This window comes from Dipodomys merriami, unplaced genomic scaffold (assembly GCF_024711535.1).
Source record: "Dipodomys merriami isolate MVZ:Mamm:240054 unplaced genomic scaffold, mDipMer1.0.p SCAF_33, whole genome shotgun sequence".
NCBI lineage: Eukaryota > Metazoa > Chordata > Mammalia > Rodentia > Heteromyidae > Dipodomys > Dipodomys merriami.
Window position 1 is genome coordinate 18,162,540 of NW_027204826.1, and position 12,256 is coordinate 18,174,795.

Genomic DNA, 12,256 nt, shown 5'->3' on the forward strand with positions numbered 1-12,256 from the left:
AATACACTTCAACCGGTCCCTCTCCACGCACGCGTGTGTGCGCGTGGATGGGAAGCGGTCTTGTGAGTATCGGCATGTGCAAGTTGTCTGTACAGACTGATTTTAAAAGCCACGTTGCCCGGCCGCGGCACGAGTCACAGGCCAGGGCTCCGTCCAAAGCGCGCGGCAGGCCTGTGTGCTGTGCCGGGGGAGGTGTTTAGGAAGGATTGCAGCGACCGGAACCTTCCACAGGGGCTGGGAGGGGACAGATGCAGAGCCAGAAGCTGGGCCCACTATCCAGATACTCCACATACTGGAGACGCTGTGCCACACACAGGACGCTGTGTGCGGGGCGAGAGAGGCAGCGATGGGGCTGCCACGCCGGACCTGCCCGGCCCCCAGAGCTGCCCACCAGGCCTGTCCACTGGACCTGCCCGGCCCCCGGGGCTGCCCACCAGGCCTGCCACAGCGGACCTGCCCGGCCCCCGGGGCTGCACACCAGGCCTGTCCACCCCAGAGCTGCCCACCAGGCCTGTCCACTGGACCTGCCCGGCCCGCGGGGCTGCCCACCAGGCCTGTCCACTGGACCTGCCCGGCCCGCGGGGCTGCACACCAGGCCTGCCACAGCGGACCTGCCCAGCCCCTGGGGCTGCCCACCAGGCCTGTCCACTGGACCTGCCCGGCCCCCGGGGCTGCCCACCAGGCCTGCCACAGCGGACCTGCCCAGCCCCTGGGGCTGCACACCAGGCCTGTCCACTGGACCTGCCCGGCCCCCGGAGCTGCCCACCAGGCCTGTCCACTGGACCTGCCCGGCCCCCGGAGCTGCCCACCAGGCCTGTCCGCCTGACCTGCCCGGCCCCCGGGGCTGCCCACCAGGCCTGTCTGCCAGTGACCCCAGGTGACCCCATCCCACCAACGCTGGCTCCTCCCTGAGCTCCCTTTCCTGGCACTGGACACGGGCCTGTCAGTGTCAGGTCTGCAGAGGAAGACGTCAGCCAAACACCTCTTGTAGAACTTTCCCTCCTTCCCCCGTTGTGGTCTCTTTCTGGGGACAGTGAGAAAACCTCAGCTCCGCCCTTCCTGCCCAGGGCTTCGACTCCGCTTGGCAACCTCATTGTTCAGGGTGCGCGGAGCCGTCCACTGTGCCGACGTGGGTCCATCACATGTGCCCCCATCTCCACCAGGCAGCCAGGAGCAGGTGTGGTGGAGATGGAGTTGTGTTGTGACCTGCGTGCTCCGTTTCTGGTGCGGAGATTGATCTGGAAGAGTGGCAGTAAATGATGTAGGAGCTGAAGAGGTTTGCAGAGGGCAGAATGCTGGGAGCTAAGGCCAGCGCGGAGGGGACGCCTCGGGGCGCCAAACAGATGAGAAGCGTCTGGGCAAGATGGTTGCTAGGCACAGGCTGGTTGCCGGGCACAGGCTGGTTACTAGGCACAGGCTGGTTACTAGGCACAGGCTGGTTGTTAGGCACAGGCTGGTTACTAGGCACAGGCTGGTTACTAGGCACAGGCTGGTTGCTAGGCACAGGCTGGTTGCTAGGCACAGGCTGGTTACTAGGCACAGGCTGGTTGCCGGGCACAGGCTGGTTACTAGGCACAGGCTGGTTGCCGGGCACAGGCTGGTTGCCGGGCACAGGCTGGTTGCCGGGCACAGGCTGGTTGTTAGGCACAGGCTGGTTACTAGGCACAGGCTGGTTGCTAGGCACAGGCTGGTTGCTAGGCACAGGCTGGTTGCCAGGCACAGGCTGGTTACCAGGCACAGGCTGGTTGCCGGGCACAGGCTGGTTACTAGGCACAGGCTGGTTGCCGGGCACAGGCTGGTTGCTAGGCACAGGCTGGTTGCTGGGCACAGGCTGGTTGCCGGGCACAGGCTGGTTGCCGGGCACAGGCTGGTTGTTAGGCACAGGTTGGTTACTAGGCACAGACTGGTTGCTAGGCACAGGCTGGTTACCAGGCACAGGCTGGTTGCTAGGCACAGGCTGGTTACCAGGCACAGGCTGGTTGCCAGGCACAGGCTGGTTACCGGGCACAGGCTGGTTACTGGGCACAGGCTGGTTACCGGGCACAGGCTGGTTACTAGGCACAGGCTGGTTGCTAGGCACAGGCTGGTTGCTAGGCACAGGCTGGTTACCGGGCACAGGCTGGTTGCTAGGCACAGGCTGGTTACTAGGCACAGGCTGGTTACCAGGCACAGGCTGGTTACCGGGCACAGGCTGGTTGCTAGGCACAGGCTGGTTGCTAGGCACAATCCCCTCTAAGCAGAGTGGACTGGACCAACTTGTGCCGCACGCAGTCATTTTTGGATTATAAAATCATAGACTGAAGTGTGCTGCTGGTTTCCAAATATTGTAGACCATAACTCCTGCCTGAAATGCAGCATCACTGTCATTATTAATTTTTTTTTTCCAGTCCTGGGGCAGGAACTCTGGGCCTGGGCGCTGTCCCTGAGCTTTTGTGCTCATGGCTAGCGCTCTACTATTGGAGCCACAGCTCCAGTCTGGCCTTTTGTGGTTAATTGTATCTAAGAGTCTCACGCACTGGACTTTCCTGCCTGGGCCGGCTTCACACCGTGACCCTCAGATCTCGGTCTCCTGAGCAGCTGCTGACAATGGGGGCCATTGGTGCCTGACATGACTGCTCTTTTTTTTTTAAATTCCATTCAGAATGGAGAGAGTAGGCCGCGGAGCGTAGTTTCCCTGTTCTGCTGCGTTCAACCCAGAATCTCTTGGAGCGCCTGACTGCTGGGTAGCAGCAGGAGGAAGAATTCTCGGGTCAGAACCTCCAGCCTCACACTGGGCAGAGCTGAGCGCAGGTCTCAATGTGCGCGGCTGGGGGAGGGGAGACCCGGTCAGGGGTGGGAAATGCCTGTGGCAGGAAGCTCTTAAATCGCCCAGACCATTAGTGGCGCTGGAAGTCCGACGCGTACTGGGAGCTCCAGGGGAGGATCGATGAGGCCGCCGCATTTGCAGATGCAGAAGACATGGGTAGAATCCCTGGGAGGCCCCGTGCTCCGGGGACTGGGGGACCCCGATTTCCCATCCTGGGGCTCTGGGGAGGCTTCCAGGGGAGATCTGCTACGGAGCGTGGCCTTCCTATGAGCCTTGAAATCTCTCCTCAGATTCCATCTTCTCTTCCTTTTCTTTAATGGGCACAAGGTTATTTATTGGAGCAAATAGTTTGAATTGGAGCAAATTGTTTGAAATAGCAAAAGAAAAATTAGAAGCAGTCTAAATATGGAACTGGAAAATATTAAACTACATGGCACATACAGCGAAGTTCCACGCAGCCACTCAGGAAGGACCGAGGTGTGTGCGCATGTCGGCCGGCACTGGGCCTGACCGGACGGCCGCCTGCCTGGAGACCTGGATCGGCACGCTGGCCCTCAGGGGCAGCGCCACGGCAAGCCTCCTGCCCTGAGCCAGAGCTGGCCTCTCCCCACGAGACCAGGGACTGCCCACCCCCAAATGCCACCGGCAGCCCCGGCAGGGGGAGCCTCGTGGGAGACTTAGAAACGCGAGAGGAGGGAACCAAAGCCCAGAGCTCTTTGGAGTAGGAGGCGTCCTGGCCGTGTGGGGGGGGGGGGGCGGCTGATGCCCGGTGGAGCTGGCCTCCCCGACTCTGGTAGACAATGCAGGGAGAATCCAAAGCTGGCATTACCGATGCCCGGAGGCGGCTCAAGCTGCACACGCTCTGGCTGAGTGGCTGGTGGAGAGAGCGGAGCGGAAGGCCGGCCACCCCGAGCAGCTCCGGCGCACGCAGCCATCCTTCCACACGCGGCCTTGGCTCCAGGCAGGGCAAGGCCTGGATCTGATAGGTAAAAGAGACCTGCGGTTCCCAGGGATCGTCGCTTTTGTGGCTATTTGCCTGTAGCAGAGAATATCAGCTAACCTAATCTAGAACCAGCCATGGTAGCTCACGCCTATAACCCCAGCTACTTGGGAGACAGAGGTCAGGAGGACAGAGGATCCAGGGCCAGTCATGCAGGAAGTTGGTAAGACCCCATCTGAACAAACAGGCTTGGTGTAGTACCTGCTAAGCAAGAGGCTGGGGCGGGAGGATCTCAGGCTGAGGCCATTCTTGGGCAAAGATGGGAGACCCTACCTGAAGAACAACTGAAAAGACCTATCTGTGGGTGTGGCTCAAGTAGTAGAGCACCTGCCTGGCAAGCATGAGGCCCTGAGTTCAAATCCCAGCACCATGAGACGGAAAAAGCCAATCGAGAGAGCGTGACACAGTCGAGAAGTGGCTCTACCTTATCAGGCCAAGACCCACCCACTGCCTTTTCTCCACAACAAACCTTCAGGCCAGGCCATTGTATGTATTTGTTGTTTTATTTTTTATGAAGGAATAATTCGACTCGGGAAGGGGGGGCGGGACCCCACGGCTAGTCCACGGAAGAGCGCTGGCCCTGACCTTCACCCACGCCCAGCTCCACGGTCCTGAGGCCGGGTCCCCGTCTGCCGGGGACGCCCCACGGACGCCTCCTTTACCTTCCTGGCAACTCCCCCCTCCCCCCAATAAATGGAGGCCAGGAACAGTCTGTCAGGTTACAGATGGAACACCCGGCCATGCGGCTGGAGAGGAGACTCGGGAAATCCCTGGTGACGTCCGGGCCATTAGTGCTGGGCCGGGGCCTGGCTGGGGCTCTTAAGTGCATTAGCGCAGCTGGGCCTTGATGTGGCCGCTGCTGGCAGAGTGTCAGATCTCCCGCCCCCCCCCCCGCCCCTCCTCCCCCCCTGCCCCTCCTCCCCCCCGCCCCTCCCCCCCCCTGCCTGACGCCCTGAAGCACTTTCCTGGCACTGGGATCGCAATGAGGGGACCGCGACCCTGGGCCGTGGAGGGGCCGCGGGCCCTGCCTCTGCCCAGGGAGTGGACAGGTGCCCTCCATTTCCAACCTGAAGCCGTTTTCCTTTTTATCCACACAGCTGGGCTGAGCGTCCTCATCCGCTGGTTCAGTGAGGCACGGTTCAGTGAGGCGCGGTGTGCGGCCAGGTTTGGGATGGGAAAGCAAAGCAGAGAGAAGACCGCACGGTTACTGAAGGCCACCCAAAGGGAGGTCCCGGCCTGGGCACTGGCCGCCTCACCTCGAGTCTCTGGGCGGGGAGCTAAGGCCAGCCTTTGTCGGTGTCTGTCTGTAGAAGTGGTTTGCAGACGCGGCCCAAAGAGGGGGCCCCGCGAGACAGCATGTGCCTTGGCCTGGGTGTGTGTGGGCAGCACCCCGTCCTCCCAGCCGGCCGTCTACCCACCCTCCGTCCAGCCTCCAGTCTCTGCCTTGGGAGGCTCGGGAGCTGATGGACAGCGCTGGAGGGCAGAGGCTGAGCGAGCCTGCAGGAGGCGAGGGCCTGACAAAGCCCCGCTGCGGGCCTGGCGCAGCCGACAGCAATCCCAGCAGGGATGGGCAGAGCCCTGCTCTCCCGGCACCCCAGAGACAGGCCAGAAACGTGGCCAGGCCACCCAGTGCCGCATCTCTCTCTCTCAGAACCTGGGCTTTCCCAGTCTCTAGGACTCTCTCTGTCTCTGTCTCTGTCTGTCTCTGTCTGTCTGTCTCTGTCTCTGTCTCTGTCTCTCTCTCTCTCTCTCTCTCTCTCTCTCACACACACACACACACATTCCCTTACCAAAAAAAAAAAAAAGAGGAAATCAATCAAGAAACCCATAACCTAGCAACAACTAGTTCCATGAGAACCGACTTCCAGGAACAAGTGTGTGAAGTGTGTAGAACGCGGTGCCCGCCATGCCGGGGTTTGAGATACGGTGGAGCTGTGGAGACGCCGGGTCTCCCTGGATTTCCCCGGCGTTCACCGACCCCTGTGGGTAACCCTCCCCGGGGTGAGGGTCTGGGCAGGTTGGGGCAGCGGCCATGGAGCGGGAGCCCTGGCTGGCTGGACGCAGCGCGACCGGCTCCAGCCGCGTCTCTAGTTGACCCCGAGTGGCTTTTGGCTCTGCACAAACCGCTCTGTCTCCCTCTGGGCTCAAAGCCCGGTCCAGGGACGGAGACGTGGCTCCAGCTGGACCGGCCAGAGCCCTTCCTGGGGACACAGCATGGCCAGCGGCCAGGCTTCTGGGACAGGGAAGCCAGCAACTGGAAGAGCCACAAGGAGAGAAGGCGGGTGGCCACTCTCCGTGACTCTGACCCGGACAGGTCCGCCTCTGGCGCGTGGTCACCGGTCAGTGTCTGCCCAAGGACTGCAGAGTGGAGGTCGGAGGTCCGCAGGGACCAGACAGCCTTCCCCAGAGGCCCCGCCTGGCTGTGGACAGTGCCCACCCCGTGTCCACGCGGCCTTCTCTCTGTGGACAGTGCCCACCCTGTGTCCACGTGGCCTTCTCTCTGTGGACACTGCCCACCCCGTGTCCACGCGGCCTTCTCTCTGTGGACAGTGCCCACCCCGTATCCACGCGGCCTTCTCTCTGTGGACACTGCCCACCCTGTGTCCACGCGGCCTCTCTCTGTGGACACCACCCACCCCGTGTCCATGTGGCCTTCTCTCTGTGGACACTGCCCACCCCGTGTCCACGCGGCCTTCTCTCTGTGGACAGTGGCCACCCCGTATCCACGTGGCCTTCTCTCTGTGGACACCGCCCACCCCGTGTCCACACAGCCTTCTCTCTGTGGACACTGCCCACCCCGTGTCCACGCGGCCTTCTCTCTGTGGACACACTGCCCACCCTGTGTCCACGCGGCCTTCTCTCTGTGGACAGTGCCCACCCCGTGTGTCCACGCGGCCTTCTCTCTGTGGACAGTGCCCACCCCGTGTCCATGCGGCCTTCTCTCTGTGGACACTGCCCACCCCGTGTCCACGTGGCCTTCTCTCTGGACAGTGCCCACCCCGTGTCCATGCGGCCTTCTCTCTGTGGACAGTGCCCATCCGTGTCCACGCGGCCTTCTCTCTGTGGACAGTGCCCATCCCGTGTCCACGCGGCCTTCTCTCTGTGGACAGTGCCCACCCCGTGTCCATGCGGCCTTCTCTCTGTGGACACTGCCCACCCTGTGTCCACGCGGCCTTCTCTCTGTGGACACTGCCCACCCCGTGTCCACACGGCCTTCTCTCTGTGGACACTGCCCACCCCGTGTCCATGCGGCCTTCTCTCTGTGGACAGTGGCCACCCCGTGTCCACGTGGCCTTCTCTCTGTGGACACTGCCCACCCCGTGTCCACGCGGCCTTCTCTCTGTGGACACTGCCCACCCCGTGTCCACGCGGCCTTCTCTCTGTGGACACTGCCCACCCCGTGTCCACGCGGCCTTCTCTCTGTGGACAGTGCCCACCCCGTGTCTCTTCTCCCTCTGAGGCTTTTATCCAAATTTCTTCTTGCAGCATCCTCTCTGGAACCCCTCCCAGCAGCCTTGCGACCCTGCTGTAATGCAAGACGCATCCACAAAGGCCCTGCCAGCTAGCCACCCACATTCTGAGGCGCTGTTCCCCAGGACTTCCAGAGACCGAGCTGGGGGCCGGGGAACAGCTCAGTCCCCCAGCGCCTGCGGGCAGAGATTAGAGAGTGGATTCTTAGTTCTGCCCGGGCCTCCCCTTCCTGCCGCACGCCAGAGCATCTGTGCCAGCCACAGGAACCTTTGGGGTTTTCCCCTTCTTATCTTCCACTTGGGCGTTGTGGACTTGGACTTTTAAGGACAGACGCCTATCACTCGTGATCTGAGCGACACAGTCTCCCCAGTGGGCTGGGGAAGGGCCGCCGCTGGAAAGCTGCCTCCCACCCTCTGCCGGGCGTTCGATGTGAGCAACGCTGCCGAGACGCGCTGAGCTCTGAAGTAGGCACCACTCAGGGAGAAATACTGATGCCCGACCACAGCTGTCCCCGCCTCAGACGAGATTCCACATTGGAAAGAAGCAACGGGCTGATGAAAGGCGATCAGAACATCACGATGTGATAGGACCTGGTGTTCCAGAGACGGGGCCCTGGAGGGAGTGACCGGCCTGGGCCTGGGGACCGCCGCCTTGCCGCCCTCCTCCCCCGGGGGCCGGCGCGGAGCAGCCGCATGGTAGAGTGCTTGCCGGGCTCAGGTTCAGTGTGCAGCAGGGCAGGACACAGGTGCACACCCGTAATCTTAGCCCCAGAGAGGCTGAGACGGGACGATTGTGAGTTTGAGGCTAGCCTCGACCACCCAGCGACAGCCACCCGCGAGTGCTCCCTTCCCTCTGGCGGCTTCTCCCCTTCCACTGTGTGGCGCTGCCGCGGCAGGGGCCCGTGGGCTCCATGGCCGGGAACTCAAGGGGCACAGCGAGACACCAGCCTTGCAGTTTCAGGCCGCTTTCCTGGGGAGGGAAGAAGGCAGGAGCTGGTAGACCAATCTCTCCTCCCCGCAGGCCGCCAGGCTGGTCCCACGCTGTGGTCCGAGGAGTGCGTCTCTTGTACCGTGAAGACGCGTGCCCAGCTGCGGGCGATCAGGAGGAAACACGTGTCCACTTCCCTCTCCTGGAGCGCGTGCACACGCTTCATTCCTAAGAAGGACCCGCAAAGTCCTTTCAAAACATCATGCACCTCACCAAGCCCATGTGTACATGTTCACAAGCCAGATGCGGGCCTGGGGCTCACGGGAAAGCGTGCGTCTTCCCTCCCGGCTCCTCTAGACCTCGATTTCTGCTCCCCATCTCCACTGCTCATGAGATGTGCATTTCACCGGGTTTCTCTTCTCTTTCTTCTTTGAACTTTGGTGTTTCTACGCCGTGTGCTTATTCTAGGCTTTATGACTGTGGAGTTTTAGAAATCGTCTCTTCGCTTCCTGGGATCGAACCCCCGTCCTGCTCTGTTGACTGCATTCTCCTGAGCAAGCTTCGGTCACAAGCGTGTCTGTGAGGTGAATAATATACAGCCCGCAGCTGGGATGTGTGGTGTGATTTTACATTTTAATTTCCTCACTTGTACGTAGCATTATGGTAGTGGATTATCACAGAGGCACCCCAAAACATTCTACAAGAACGCTTACACCCCTCTGTCACAAACACACCAGGCATCCAGGATGGCCCTGTGAGTGCAGAGGCTGCGTGGGGCGTGGGGGGCTGGCCTGCTCCCCTTGGCCTCTCTGAGGATCAGCTTCTGTCTTCTGCAGAGAGGGAGGGGGACTCAGCGCTGCCGGGAGAGCTGAGCCAGATCCCCGAGACCCCTGCCCCTCACCCCGTCTTAAACCGCGGGTCTCGCTTTCAGTCCTGCTCTACGTAACCCCCACGCCTCCCCTCCCGAGACCCCCAGACCTCCAGGGGCTCGGCTGCCTGTCCCTGCAGGCCGTCCGGTTCCTCTTCGCCAGCCTGCGAACGTCCACACGTCCCATCAGCTGCTTTCATTTCCCGAGTCTGCTGGGCACCCCCGGCCCGCCCGCCCGCCCCTCTCTCCACTGGTGTCCCGTGGCGTGGGGAGGACGCGGAGGTCAGTCTGTGTGGGCCTTGTTTTGGTGAACGCCTGCTCGGTCAGCTCCTGATGGCCCTGGTCTGTGTGGGGAGAAGGGGGGAAGCCCTGTGTGGACAGCGGTGTCCCTGCCCTGAGACACACCGAAGCCAGCCGCTCCCCGTGGGGCTCTTTCTTGCCCTGGCTCCCCTTCCTTCCGCCCCCTGGTCTCTCTGAAATAGCAGCTCCAGGCCTTGGGCCGGCCAGGCTTCTGTGGAGAGGGGAAGGGCGCCCCCTGCCGGCTGGACGGTCCTGTGGTCGCCAGGTGAGTTGTTAAAACCTAGCCCACTCCTCGGGCTGCTGGGTGGCACCTGTGTCGTGTTGCCTGAGCAGGGCCTGCTTTCCCCTAAGACATGAGTTCTATGCAAGCCCTTTTCAACGATCTTTGTCTTGAAGAGTCCAGAAGGGAAAAAAATCGCAAGAAAGTTCTGTTTTGTTCTAGTTTATGCAATTAATGCTGGATATACCCACCCGTGCTCTGCGACCTTCAATTCTTTCCCTTCTATCCTCAAAAAAGAAGGGCAGGGGAGCTGAGCAGCATGGGTCCCTTCCAGCCATCGGTCCTGGCCTCCTCCCTCGCTAACTTGGCTGTGACTTGCTTCGGGCCGTGTTCTGCACACATTTTAAAAAGGACTCTGGAAATAAGGTGCGTCAGAGGTAAATCTGATGCCGTGGCATAGACTCTAGGAACTTGTTAGATTTCACTGGCAGCCCGAAGATCAAGTTGGACAAGCGATTATGTGATCGGATCAAAAGTAGAGGAAGGGGCTGGGAAAGTGGCTCAGTGGTAGAGCGCTTGCCTTGCATGCATGAGGCCCTGGGTTCCATTCCTCAGCACCACATAAGCAAAAAGAAAAAAGCCGGAAGTGGCACTGTGGCTCAAGTGGTAGAGTGCTAGCCTTGAGCTGAAGAGCTGAGGGACAGCGCCCAGGCCCAGAGTTCAGGCCCCATGACCGGACCCAAAAAAAAAAAAAAAAAAAAAGTAGAGGAAGCAGAAAGACATCAAAAGTTCCCCGGGACTACCGCCGGGTGCTGGTGGCTCACGCCTGTAATCCTAGCTACTCAGGAGGCTGAGATCTGAGGATCGAGGTTCAAAGCCAGCCCGGGCAGGAGAGACCTATCTCCAATAAACCACCAGAAAACCGGAAGTGGCGCTGTAGCTCAAGTGGTAGAGCGCTCGCCTTGAGCTGAAGAGCTGAGGGACAGCGCCCAGGCCCAGAGTTCAAGTCCCATGACCGACAAAAAAAAAAAAAAAAAAAAGTTCCCCGGGGACATTTGTGAGAGAGAGGGGGGGGGGGCGGGCCCTGAGATACTTGAGAGAGGACGGGGGGGGGTGGCGTGGGGGCCGGGGGGGAGCCGGGGGGCTGTGGGGGCTGGGGGAGACGGGGGGCCGTGGGGGCCGGGCCCTGAGATATGTGAAAGAGGACGGGGGGCGTGGGGGCCGTGGGGGAGCTGGGGGGGCCGGGGGGACTGGGGGGGCGTGGGGGCCAGGGGGACTGGGGGGGGCCTGGGGGCCGGGGGGGGCTGTGGGGGCCGGGGGGGAGCCAGGGGGCTGGGGGGGCCATGGGGGCTGGGGGGGCCATGGGGGCTGGGGGGGCCATGGGGGCTGGGGGGGCCATGGGGGCCGGGCCCCGCTGAATGCTCACACCTTACTCTTCAGGGCAGGGCCACCAGAATCACCACCTTGCCCTGAAGGGAACCAGGCTTCTCTAGGTCCTTCCAGAATACTGGGACCCAGACTGGCCGCACGTGACCCCTCCCCGATGGACCATTCCGGATGGCCTGGGCTGGACACGCGGTGCACAGCGGAGCTCTCAGTTTAAAGCTAAGAAGGTCCTAGGTGGTCGGAAAAAATTAGCTACACCAGTCCGTTCAGTTCTTCGTAAAAGGAACACCTAAACTGCTGGCTCTGGTGGAAAACGGGGCTGTTGGCACGGCGGATGCGGGTCTGGAGACCCCAGCGACCCCCCCCCCCCCCGCTCCCCGAGGTGAAGTTCTTCCCGGGGAGCCCCAGCGACCCCACCCCCGCAGGTGAAGTTCTTCCCCCGAGACCCAGCGACCCCCCCCCAGGTGAAGGTCTTCCCGGAGTCCCAGCTCCTGGGAACCGCGCTGGGGTGGGGGGGGGGGAGGCTGGCGCTGGGGGGGGTGTCTGTGTGTCAGCGCCCAGGGAGGCCGAGGCTCCTTTTCCTCCGGAAGCAGGAGGGCCGGTCAGGGGCAATGCAGTCCCTGGTTCCATTCTGGGGATGCGGGGTGGGAGGGAGCCATCACCACCGTGGGCTTCATCTTCTCTGCAACTCAGGGGAGGTCACCTGATGGGGAGGGGACGGCCATCTTTGATGGGTTTAGCCCCTTGAATCCGTTGCTTGGGGGGCGTGGCCAGGATTAGGCGACTGGTGATTTGTTTTGCTTTCGTACAAAGTGAAGACCCACGAAGGAGAGAGTCTGGAGCATTTGCTCATCGTCTTTGACTGAGACACTCTGACTTAATTCCCCCTTAAAAAACCTCTGCTATGCGTAGTTAAAATGCTTTCAAGTTAGGAACGGTGGGTCCCTTCTTTTTGCATCTAGAAAAGCATACCAGTGTGACCGGCACAGCTCATGGTACACGCTGTGATAGCAGGTATTTGAGAAGCAGAGATCAGAAGATTGTAGTTCAAGGCCCAGCCCAGTTAAAAAGTTCCTGAGACCTCATTCCAAGCAATAAAGCAGCTCTGGTGGCCTGTGCTTTTGTCAGTCTAGCTAAAATGGAAGGTGGAGGTAGGGAGATAGCAGTCTGAGGCCAGCTCTGGGCAGAAATGAAGCAAAAAGGGCAGGGGGCATGGTTCAAGGAGATCAGGGCGTCCAGTTCCTGCATCGACTGAGAAGCGGCACGAAGTTCACAGGA

General features: G+C 61.2%; 1 protein-coding gene across 1 annotated transcript; it reads right to left on the minus strand.

Moving 5' to 3' along the window:
- Positions 1–1,138: 1,138 nt before the first annotated feature.
- LOC138841792 (cell surface glycoprotein 1-like) lies at positions 1,139–2,275 on the minus strand. The gene has a single exon (XM_070042678.1). The coding sequence runs from the start codon at positions 2,273–2,275 to the stop codon at positions 1,139–1,141; it is 1,137 nt and encodes a 378-aa protein (XP_069898779.1).
- Positions 2,276–12,256: the final 9,981 nt, after the last annotated feature.

Excerpts from the sequence above, each read along its gene's own strand:
- LOC138841792 (XM_070042678.1), bottom strand. The coding sequence starts at position 2,275 with ATGACTGCGTGCGGCACAAGTTGGTCCAGTCCACTCTGCTTAGAGGGG.